Source organism: Patella vulgata, chromosome 3 (assembly GCF_932274485.2).
Source record: "Patella vulgata chromosome 3, xgPatVulg1.2, whole genome shotgun sequence".
Classification (NCBI taxonomy): domain Eukaryota; kingdom Metazoa; phylum Mollusca; class Gastropoda; family Patellidae; genus Patella; species Patella vulgata.
In genome coordinates this window covers 52531541-52543937 of record NC_065881.2, presented here as the reverse complement: position 1 = coordinate 52543937, position 12397 = coordinate 52531541, and the positions used below count along the sequence as shown (strand labels likewise).

General features: G+C 36.0%; 1 protein-coding gene across 1 annotated transcript in view; it reads left to right on the top strand.

Annotated features, from left to right (window-relative positions):
- LOC126816020 (neogenin) overlaps positions 1 to 12073 on the top strand; it is a 76008-nt gene extending 63935 nt beyond the window's left edge. Inside the window, exons 5-7 of the mRNA XM_056099279.1 lie at positions 7460 to 7591; positions 10560 to 10724; positions 11895 to 12073. Of these exons, the coding sequence (XP_055955254.1) occupies positions 7460 to 7591; positions 10560 to 10724; positions 11895 to 12073 (476 nt within the window). The remainder of the gene's footprint in view (positions 1 to 7459; positions 7592 to 10559; positions 10725 to 11894) is intronic.
- Positions 12074 to 12397: the final 324 nt, after the last annotated feature.

The window sequence follows — 12397 nt, the reverse complement described above, 5'->3', positions numbered from 1 at the left end:
GATTTAACACTAAGTGGCAGGGGATTCCAGAGATTAGGAGCACTGACTTTGAATGATTTGTATCCGAATGGTTAAAGGTTATATTTAGGAACTACAAGCATTTTTTGGTCTTGGGATTGTAGGTTTCGTTGAGGATTGTGCACCTGGATTAGTTCAGATAAATATTTTGCACTGGAACCGTTTAGACATCTATATACACAACATAGAATCTTGTAGTTGATTCGTAAGTGAATAGGCAGCCAATGCAGGTCTTTCAGAAGGGGTGCAGTATGCGTTCGTTTTGAACAGCGGTGAATTATCCTGGCTGCTGTATTTTGTATTTTTTGCAGTTTTTTTTAGCAAGGTTTGATTTAGACCACTCAGAAGACTGTTGCAGTAGTCCAACCTGGAGAATACTAGCGACCGAACCAATGTATGAGTCGAATCCTTCGTTAATAGATGTCTGATGTTGCCCATGGTTCGTAGGTGAAAATAGCTTATCTTACATAAGTAATTGACATGTTTTTCCATTGTCAGATGTGAATCCAGAAAGACATCAAGATTTTTCACACTATCTTGTACTTTTATGACGGAATCAGCAATGTTCACTGTTGGCGAACCAATTTTCTGGATGTTATTCCTGGTACCAACAATCATCACCTCTGTCTTGTCGTCATTTAGTTTTAGCATGTTTGACATCATCCACGATTTTATCTCCTTAGTACAAGACATTGTACTTATAAAGGCATTACTCCATTGATAATCTGTGTATCATCCGCGTAAGAGTGGTGTGAGAGATTATGGTTACTGATGACGGAAGCAACATGGTTGGTGTATAGAACAAACAGGACTTGACCTAACACCGATCCTTGTGGTACGCCACAATTTAATTGGATCCTACCTGACAACACGTTGAAAATTTGTACAGACTGTGTGCGGCCTTCAAGATATGAATTAAACCACGCCAGGGGCGAGCCTGTGTTACCACATATTGTTGATAAATTTTCTAGTAGCCTTTGGTGATCAATCGTGACACAAGGTTACCACTATCCACAGCACATCGAAGATCAATTACGACTCGTAACAAGGCAGATTCAGTGCTGTGATTTTGGCGGTAAGCAGATTGGTAGTCCTCCAAAGGGGAATTTGCAGCAAGATGATCTTTAAGCCGAGCATTGACAGCCTTTTCCAGGACTTTTGACAGAAATAAAAGATTTGAGACCGGACAATAGTTTTTCAGTTCGTTTTCATCTAAATTGTCTTTCTTGAGAAGTGGGCGAACCACGGCTGATTTGATGTTATCTGGAAACACACCTGTCGCTAAAGTGGTATTAACCAATAAAGTAAAAAATGGAATGAGCTGGTCTAGGAGTTTGAACACAATTGAAGTAGGTATAGGATCAGACAGGCAGGTTGTGGATTTCGATGATTTAACAAGATCATGGATCTCATTCTCACTGAAAGGCGTAAAGTTTAATAATTGTTGTCCATTGAAGATATCAGAAGTACCATCGTAGGGTGAAAGATTGCTTGCAATTAATCCATTGCAAATCTTCAATTTTGTCAACGAAAAACTTATTAAATTTCTCAGCTAAGGGAGGAAGGTTTTCTATATTGGGCAATTTGGCTTCAGATTTGGTACCTAAGAGAGATTTAAGGAATCTATGAGTCTTGCGAGGGTCCTTCCTGCAATCATTTTAGTACGAGTGATAATATTGTCGTTTGGCTTTCTTAATCACTTTATGTGTGCAGCATTTTGCCTGACAATATATTTGTCGGTGTACTTCAATTTTATTCTTATGCCATCGTCTTTCAGCCCTTCGATAATGATGTTTTGACTGATTGACTTCCTCGTTATACCATGGCAAAGAGTTGCGTATTATTACAGATTTAGTTACGGCCAGGGCATGCTTATCAAGAAGATTAGTAAGAATTTGGTTGTAAAGGTCAACTTGAGTGTTTACATCGTTGGTTTGAATAAGTTCAAGTTGAGAATCTGATAAGTCTGTTCTGAAGACATCCCAGTCAATGGCTTTAAGGTTTCTAAATATTACAGTTTTTCTGGCATTACGAGGTTTAGACAGATTAAGATCAACAGCAATGTGGTAGTGATCAGATATTTGTGACCGGCCGCAGCTAAATGAGTCGGAATGCAGCGAATCAATAATGAGATAAGATACAGATTTAGTTGCGGCCAGGGCATGCTTATCAGGAAGATTAGTAAGAGTTTGGTTGTAAAGGTCAACTTGAGTGTTTACATCGTTGGTTTGAATAAGTTCAAGTTGAGAATCTGATAAGTCTGTTCTGAAGACATCCCAGTCAATGGCTTTAAGGTTTCTAAATATTACAGTTTTTCTGGCATTACGAGGTTTAGACAGATTAAGATCAACAGCAATGTGGTAGTGATCAGATATTTGTGACCGGCCGCAGCTAAATGATTCGGAATGCGCGCGAATCAATAATGAGATAAAGACAAAATAAGTGAAAATATTGATTTTGATCGAAATCTATCGACACAAAAGATCAAAATAGCAATAAAACATTTTAAAACACCTGTATTTGAACGTTTTGTAAGAGTACCGTATTCTTAAATCTGTCCTATTTCTTAAAATTCTTGACGAAATTAGTTATTGGTCTTTGCTCGAAGCGGGACGACCGTTCATTCCTCTTGCATAATAATTGACATCGTTGTAAAGCGGAGCATCTCTAGTTTACAAATATGATCAAAATATTGTCGATGAATTGATTTTGAACGGATACAATCGAGTGTTACCCCCCTCCAAAAAAAAATATAAATAAACTCCGCCTGCTGTCTACACAACTCGTTTGCTGATTGACCCAGACACCGCGTGCAAGACAATATCGATAAATATTTGGTTTTGGCGATAATGTTTTTGGGTAACTTCATGCGATTCACTCTGATAAGTGGCAGAAAAAAAAATTAATTCTGATCGTATATAGATTGCCGTTGAGTGTTAATCGAAACCACGTGGCTGATGATGTAAATTAATCGACAAGCGGGTGTGTCATTGAGTAATACTCATGGGTCAATGATAAAGCCGTCAACAACTCATTATTTACTCCGAATAATTAATCCAAGTGGTGATTATTTGATATCTCAAATAATCTATAGGCCTTAAATGGAAATAAACAAAATGGCCAATAATTTTTTTTTCGAAGAGAATTTTATTGATAGCTGAATTCCGTTTACTGTCGCTTCTTCATACGGCATGCAAAGTAAGGAATGCATCTGGGATATTATTGTTTAAAATTCTCTTATCACCATGGGTCGAAAAAATGAGAACGATCAACGAGCCTAATTGCAACGATTCTCGAGTCTGCCATTGAGTATCCTCTGAATAATGTTGATATTGACATCAAAGTCAAATGCACGAAATTGAACGTAAGCATTTCTTGACTATGAAATTGACATTTCTATACGGACTCATATTTTGATAACTTCACGGTACCTGAAAATAATAATAGACCTATCGTACGTGCAAAATCTTATTTTAATTCACGTGTTAAATGAACACGCGTACAGCTGTGGCGGTGGTATGAGATCTAGCAACATGAATAAACGAATAGGATGGCGGTGTCATAGCAGCTATGAAATTTTCATCACCGGTTGGTCGTAGCCAAGATTCAGTGATAACGAAAATATCGTGATTGAAATCAATTAACAGATCAAAGATTTCGGTTGTTTTATTTCGGGAAGATTGCGTGCGTATTCCCAAGGCCAATTGAGAAAGGTTTGGATTTAAATGGAAGAGTTTGTTTTTTTGATTCACTTTTGTCTGACAATTTTGTCTTATTTATTTTGTGACGTTTCTTCGTTCCAGATGCGCAACCTCGTCTGGTTTTCTTGTATATTTTAATTTTGTCTTCAGATACTGTATACCTTTCCAGAAACCTTTTCTGTTTTGGTGAAAGTATGTTACTTGTGCAGTTTGATTTTGAAAGGAGTTAATCTGTAGAGTATTTTATAACACTATGATTAGCTACTGAAACAGTAGTAAACATAATTATGACCCAACAAAAGGTTAATGAAAACAGTTCAGTTTGTGGTGTAGAAAAGTTAATAACATGCTTCAGTGGTCACTATTTGAAACAAGTGAAAAAAATATATTCTTCAAATTCTCCCAAAATATCCAATAGTTCAGCATGAATAAGGTATCAATGTGTACACACACACATGGCACGGATGAATATCTAATCTATACTAATATTTGTGACTGTCCTGTGTCTGTCTGTCTGTCTGTCTGTCTGTTTGTCTGTCTGTTCGGGGTTGGCGGCTACACTAGGTCTGCCCCGAGTCTGAAATTTGGGGTAGAAGGGTAGCTCGGACCGGGGAGTAACATAGGCCAGGTGGCGTTAGTCTACCACTTCCGGTTTCGGGTTATGACCCCCGAGCGAAGCCGGGCATTCTTCTAATAATTCTATAAATTAAACCACATAAAACAATGTAAACAGTGAAATATGACAGAGCACATACTAGGGTAGCCACTAGCCACTCAGAGTAGCGCTCACTATTGATGAAACTTGATGTATACTTTTTTTACATCAATGCCTTGACTAAGTGTGATAATGAGCATTTTCTGCTCAGGATAAGCAGAGCGATAAGTAATTCGATTGGTCAAGACTTTGGATCACAATAACTCTCCTTCTAATTGAGGTAGAATGTTCAAACTTGGTGTAAATGTTCATTTGATTGATACTTTGGTACACGAAAACTTTGGTTCTAATTAAGTGAGAGCGATGAAACTTGGTGTATAGTTCCATCACATCAATACCTTGACTTAAGCAGTGGACACATTAGCCGAATCATTCGGCCGAATCAATCGGCGCCGAATTTTATTCGGCCGAATGGGTGGACACACTAGCCGAATGCTTCGCCCGATTCACCAGTCGATTGCATCACCTTTCACATCACATGATTAAATATGACATACCATATCGCATACCAACTCATTAACCGAAGGAAATCATGTTTCATGCATGACTGTGTCACATGCAATGACGCACTAGCAATTTGTTTTTGCAAAGTGGCGTCTAAGCTAATTTTGTTGATTAAGAGGAATATTGAGTACGATAAGCCAAGAAATACTTGCCACAACACAGGAGATGAAAATATGTATGCAAAATGTTTCAAAATGTTTTATAGGGTTTCACAATTTTAGTGTCGTAAAATGAACTATATCATTATACCCTCATGTTTGCAATCGTTGGAAATTTTGACTAACGTCAAATTGAAGTTAATTGTAATGAAGTTAATGAAACAGGTTCATAAAAGACAATACACATCTTTAATATATCAGTCTCGGTTACTTAAAATTTAATAAAATCCATGAAAAACTATAACCTGCACTGTTTTCAAATATTCCTTACTTTTAAATTTGAATTTCCTCTGGGTCTTCCTGCTTCCTAACACTGCTAAAAAACAAAAAAAAAACAACCTACGAGCAAGTGATTTATTGAAGTAAAACTGAGGGAACTGCAGTGACTCAGTGATAAGCCACTAACCAGGAGATTCTGTGTTAGAACCTGGTGTTGTTTTTCAATATTGTTTCCCCTTCGTCTAGTTGTTCCTATGCGACATGTGTGCACGTAAAAGAACCCTTGACAGTTGGAATTTGAAATAAGAGTAGACTATAGTGCCCTCCTATTCATTCTATTCTACTGATAATAAAAGTGTAACTGTAAACCATACATTATTAGAGAAAAATAATTTGGAATTTCTTATTTTGTTTGACTTTGATCAACACAAAACACTGAATTTCAATTGTATAAAGCAGTAAGTTAAAGAAATGTATATTTATATAGAAGTTTTCAAATCATGGTGGTCTATAAATAAACCTCTTAACTTAGAGTTGCCATTTATTATGTCAGCCTGTATTAATTTATTATTTCATATGAACTTCTTGACACACCCTTGGTGAGAATGACCTTGTGACCATGACCATATTATGTTCCTAACAACTGTAAATTTGTCTTTAACTGAAATTTCTATGTCATAATTTGAGCATGGTCTTAATTGCCATAAGAATTAAGGCTTTCAGTCAGAATTTTGTTTAGCTGTGCCAACCAACTGAGAAAGAGGACCGAGTAAGAAAAGGGTGTTTGGATCATGCTCACACCCTTTCATCCCATCATCTTTAAAGTCTTGCACAAAAAGTGCTAATTTGGTTTTCTTTTACTAATCACTACACATATATTTTTTAAGGGTTTAAGAGAGACGACAGATTGCTCTGTGTATATTTGATGTTATATATTATTGTTGTATGGGGAGTATTTTACTGGCAATATATACAAGCCAATATGTGTTATGAAGATGCATTTACAAGTAGAGTCTTCAATACCATGAGATTATGTGCCAAGGGAAGAAATATGTTAAAATGCTCTTTCTATTCAATCTTGTAGTATAGGTTTTTTTTTAGGTGTGAGTCATTAATTAGATTGACAAAATCAAAGGTTTATTTTTTCATAACTGCCATTTTATCAGGTGCTTATTGTAAATCAATGTTATCTGTCTTACACTTTTACAAATTGCTTTTCTGAAACAAGAAAAAATATATTCACTCAGCTTTTAGCTTTGATAAAAAAATTGATTGTTCTCATCTGCATTGATAAAAGAGTTTTATTAGAGTAGCTGACTAGGATTTCTCGATCAACCCAGTTAATCTGATTGCAATAAATGGCTGTTGGCCTGCAGTTATTGCTATTGGCTCTGAAATTGTTATTTCCAATTGAATTGAAGGAATCGTTTGAGTAATATGGATTCGTTTACATTTAAATTTGAGCCCGAAATTTCTTTGAAATGTGGTTATATATTGTTGTTACCGCTGTTCATTGTCCACAAAGTACTGTCAGTTATGTCCCTTGAACAATTTGAAAAAAAATTGTGGAACCTCTAGTGCAGGAGTATCAAACAGATCCAACCCGCCAAGAGCTTAAATGTGACCCTGTGTCGATATTCTTAGAAACTAGCGATGGAAATCATTTATTATTGTTTTACAGTTTCAGTAAATCTCTGACTTCTGTACTGTATGTCATAGATATCTAAGTTGTGTGTAGTACAAGAGAATGTTGTGTTCAATATTATATCTTGGCAATTAGGAAACCAGTCTAAACAATTACCTGTCAAGGATGTTTCGCTTTGTTTTTAGAATTCAATAAAGTTCAAGGATGTTTAGTTTTGTTTTTAGAATTTTTGTATATCTCTGGCATACATGATCATACTTGATCTAAAATTTTAGTTCATGATTATTTTTTTAAAGATTTCCAATCACTTGAACAGCTGAAGTAAGGTTACTTCTGATTATTACTCTTTAGTGTCTTGTAAATGCTCCCATACAAAATAAAAAGTATGCAATAACCTATGTGAACTGCTTGGACGTGGGCGTATGTTACATTGCCCAGCAATCTATATTGAAATGTTTTTTACATCTTTGTTTTAAAATCAATTTTGTATTTTTTCCAGCTAAAACTTTTTTACCTCTTAAAATATGGAGAAAACCACAGACAAACATAACAGTAATGGTGAATGGGTCTACCATTATTGATTGTGTTGTTAGCAGTCAACCACTTCCACAAGTTAGATGGACATGGAACGGTAATTAACTAATCATCTTTTGACAATTCTCCTACTAAAAACAGAAAGCAAAAAATTATCTCTCAATAAAATAATATCAAACATGTTTATCTCCTTAACTACAGGGAAGTCGATGAGCAGTGAGTAAGACGTTGGTTCACTAACCTGGAGGATTTTTTCCGGCATGGTTCCCCCTTGTCAGTGGTGCAGGACAGAGGGCCTGGCAAGGGACAACATGTAGTTGTTTAGGGATGGAAAACTGTGTACATTGGCATGTGCATAAAAGATCCTTGATCATTTGGAATTTGATATAAGAGTAGGCCATAACGCAGCTCTTCAGACAAAATTTCCCTCATAGCACACTGTATAGTGTATACCTGTCTTCATTAGCTCAGTGTGAGAAGAACAGTAGGATGTTAAAACCCCATTTCACTTCAAACCTGTGCCACAAGCCATGCTTACAGTTTTTATTGCTCTGTTGGCAAGCAGGTACTATTTACTAGCTCACATGCTATGAAACACCATCTCCCATTGGCATAAACTGATAAATGATGAAAACTGACCAACGAGGCAGGCTGCTCTTACAAACAAAGCATTTGTTGATAGTTTAATGATGGGACTTCCCAAATTGGATGTGTATTTTGTTAACAGCCAGCCAATCTATTAACAATTGTCATAGAATGGATAAATATGAAAGAATTTTATAGGAAATAAATCAGTTTGTTTTCTTTTATATTTATACCGTATATGGCATTTATTGTCATTACCATTTCTTGAATAAGTTTAGATATTTTAAGATCTTATGCTTAAAAAACCTGTAGACAACAATTTGTTATGCGGATGGGACGGAAAACCGAGGTCCCATGTACACATTGACGTGCACGTAAAAGATCCCTTGACAGTTGGAATTCAATATAAGAGCACACTGTATGGCGAATGACTATCTTCATTAGCCCAGTTCGGGGCAGAACAGTAGGATGTTAAACCCCATTTCATTTCATTAGAATTTGTTATTTTTGAATTTTAATGACTATTAGCAAAGTTATCATTGTATTCACAGTTTTTGTAGAAAAACTGTGTGCAAGATTTGATGCAGCAGTTTGTGGCAGGGTTTTTTGGAACCTTATCAATACTTGGTCAGTCCCTAAAATAGTATTTGTGTGTATTTTTTATTTTGATTTATATTTTTTTGTTAGAAGTGTATATTCAATCGGTTTGTTACCTGACCAACTTAATCCCAAAAAACAGATCTGATTTCTGATTGGTAAATTGAGCCCTTATCGGCAATCATGTTCACTAGGGCTTTATAGACATTTTTTTTTTTTAATATCATTGTTATTGTCGCAGCTATATGTAGTGCCTAAAGAAAATTTAGACTCGCTACTTTAAGTGTTTGGTATAGGGTGAGGAGAAATGATAATTCAAGAAGGTTTATAATATAACTATAATCCCACGAATGACATCACATGAACAACATCATAAGCATCAGAAACAAAAACAACATGCCCTGAAATAACAAAAATACATTCCATACTAAACTGTAATGATAAAATTCAATGTTACAATTTTGATCACATTGCAGTAAACCCAATGATTGACGTCCATCTTTGGATAAAGACTAAATTATTTCATAAAATCATAATATAGAATCATTTATTCTACATACTTTGTCTCAAAACCAAGTCACATACCATGCATTCATGTATTTTAAAGTTAAATGTAATGTAAATGTCTTACCAGTTTGTGGAAATGAGCTGTATGAATCAGGAACAATGAACCAGTCATCCAACCAGAAAATGAAGAGTGAAAGAAAATACTGATTCATATATTTTGATAAAATGTGCCGCCACCCAGATAAGCCAATCAGATTACAACAAATCATATGACCTGATAAACAACCTCAAAGTGAAATGTACAACAATACCTTCTAGAACAAAAGTAACTCCTCAGTATTTTAAAGTAAGGACACAAAGAATAAATTCCATCAAACATAAGAATCAAATCCTAGTTCCCACAAAACCAAGACCAAAACTTCAACAGTATAACTACAATAGAAAAGTATATACACCACAACCCATAAAACCCTTTTTTTTACGCCCACATTGAAATGTGGTTGTAAATTTGTTGCCCCCGTTCGTCCGTCCAGCAGTCCTGCGTCCACGCTCTAGAGGCTAAAGTTAATATCCGATTGACTTTAAATTTATCACAGTGTTTAAGGTTGTGAGAAGAAGAAACCCAGTGATTTTCAATGATTTCCGATAATTACTACCAGAGTTGTGACCCTTGATCAGTTTGAAAAATCTTGTGGATGCTCTAGAGGCTTAAGTTAATATCCAATTAACTTTAAATTTATACACTATACACAGTGTTTAAGGTCGTGAGACGAAGAAGCCCAGTGATTTTCATTGATTTACGATAATTACTGCCAGAGTTATGGCCCTTGATCACTTTGAAAAATCTTGTGGATGCTCTAGAGACCAAAGTTATCATCCCATTAACTTTAGATAAACAGAGTTTCAGGTCTTGAGACGAAAAAGGATATAGATTTTCAATGAATTTTGATAACTTGAACAGCTAAATTCATGATATTAAATGTTTTGTATATAAAACGTTAGCGTGGGGCAGAACCAAACGCCAAACAAATTCTAATGATTTTCTGATAATTACTTAATGAGTTGTTACTCTTAATCAGATTTTAGTGTATTATAAATGTTTCATTACAGACAATAGAAAAAATATGCGACAACTCTTGTTGACTGCTCGGACGACTTAGCTGCTCTGTGCGTATGTTTCGTTGCCTGGCAACCTATCTTTGATTTTTTAACTATTTAAAATTCCATTAATTAAATAACAAGATCAAACAACGAAACTGACAAACTGAAAAGTATCAAATTATACCCTGCTACATAATTTTATCAAAAGTATATTCAAACAAGTGTGAATTGTTCTCTTCATCATTTCACATAGCTTGTTTTATAATGGGTTTCAGGACAACAGATACCACAAAGGGCAGCTATTTTATCAGACGGCAGTTTATCATTATCTCAGATATCCACAAAAATGGCTGGTAACTACGAGTGTCTTGCTAAAGTTGCTGGTCATGATGACAAATACACCTTACTAGGAGTAACAGAGCTGTTTGTTGAAGTAATAGGTATTCATTTTCTATATTTGATTTTTGTAATTCTTTTTGTCTGTTTTTTTGCCCTTGTTCATTTTCGACTTGTTCTTCTGTGCCATTTGAAAGATTTCAATCGCATGTACATCTGGATTTTCCTGTGTGATTCCCCCTTGTCAGTAGTGAAGGACAGAGGGCATGGCAAGGAACAGCGCATAGTTGTTCGGATGGGATAACACTGATGTAACGTGTACCCATTGGCGTACACATTACAGAACCCTTTGCAGTTACAAGGCCATAACGCTGTTTTCCGGGCAAGCAAATTTCGAACAAATCTGGTACATACCAGTAAGATATTTGGCTTGTAAAGTTGCCAGACATATGTAGGCATATATAGACAAGACCGAGAAATATATTCATGGCCTAATCCAACGCACTGATGGCTGAGTGAGCCAATATTGACTCTTGTTTTTTGTTACTTGATATATTATGTTAATATCAAATGATTATGTATACTACGAATCCAATCAAAACCATTTAACCCTTATGCAAACATGTCACACGAAAAACCTTGTCGGCAACAAAGGGTAATCGAAGATCCCAAAAATTAATAGGTTTTTCGATGCATAATTTTATTCAAATATGATCAAACTAGAGCTTCATATAAAGACTGAAGAATAATCAATCATATGAATTATAAAGTATTTTTGAAACCATCAAAATATGCAAACAACTTTTGTCATTTCCATGTAGAATAGTCTTTTGTCGGGCTTAATAGAGTCCCTAGATTTGTTTGCAGATCTAGATTACTAGAATGATCAACACAAAATCATCAGTAAGAAAGTTTCCAAATACAAAGCTTGCACAGAGCGCAGCACAGATTAGGCAAGATATTTAAAGGGGAGAGGTCCACAAAGACCCCTTGTTTCCGATAATATGATACTTTTATTTTCTTGTCAAATGGTGAATGTTGCCACTGCCTCACTTCCGTTCTATTTGCAGCATTATACCCGACTTTAAATAGCTGACAATGTATACAATTCTCACTAAACAATTATGAACCAGTTCCCCACAAATGTTAAGGATATGGTCGTGGGGTCACAAAATACCCCTTGTATCCGCACAAGGGTTCAACAAACCAAAACAAGTAACGCCCAATTCTGTACATTTTATGTTACTCTGAATATATTTTGGGGTATTTTTCAGCACATTATTACCCTGCAATTACATTGGGTCCAGCAAGCTCTGCCCACAAAATAGCCAGACACAATATACTGAAGTGTGAGGTTACAGGTTATCCTAAACCACGGGTTACATGGCTTAAAAATGGCATGGTCGTACAACCAGACGGACGTCATGAGGTAATATTTTCTTCATCATCTTGAGGGAGCCATGGTGGCTCGCTAACTTGGAGATCTCATATTCAATCCTGGGCTGGGCAAGGAAAGTTCATCTGGATTTTCTGGTGTGTTCCCCGCCTCGACACTGGTGCAGGACAGAGGGCCTGGCAAGGGACAACCTATAATCGTTCAGGTCCTGTGTACACATTGGTCTGCAAGTAAAAGATCCCTGGACAGCTGGAATTCCCTATAAGAGTAGGCTGTAGCACACTGTATGGTTTAGGCGGTTTAGGCCTGTCTTCATTAACCCAGTCAGAGCAGAACAGTAGGATGTTAAGCCCCATCTCATTTCATTTTATTTCATCATCT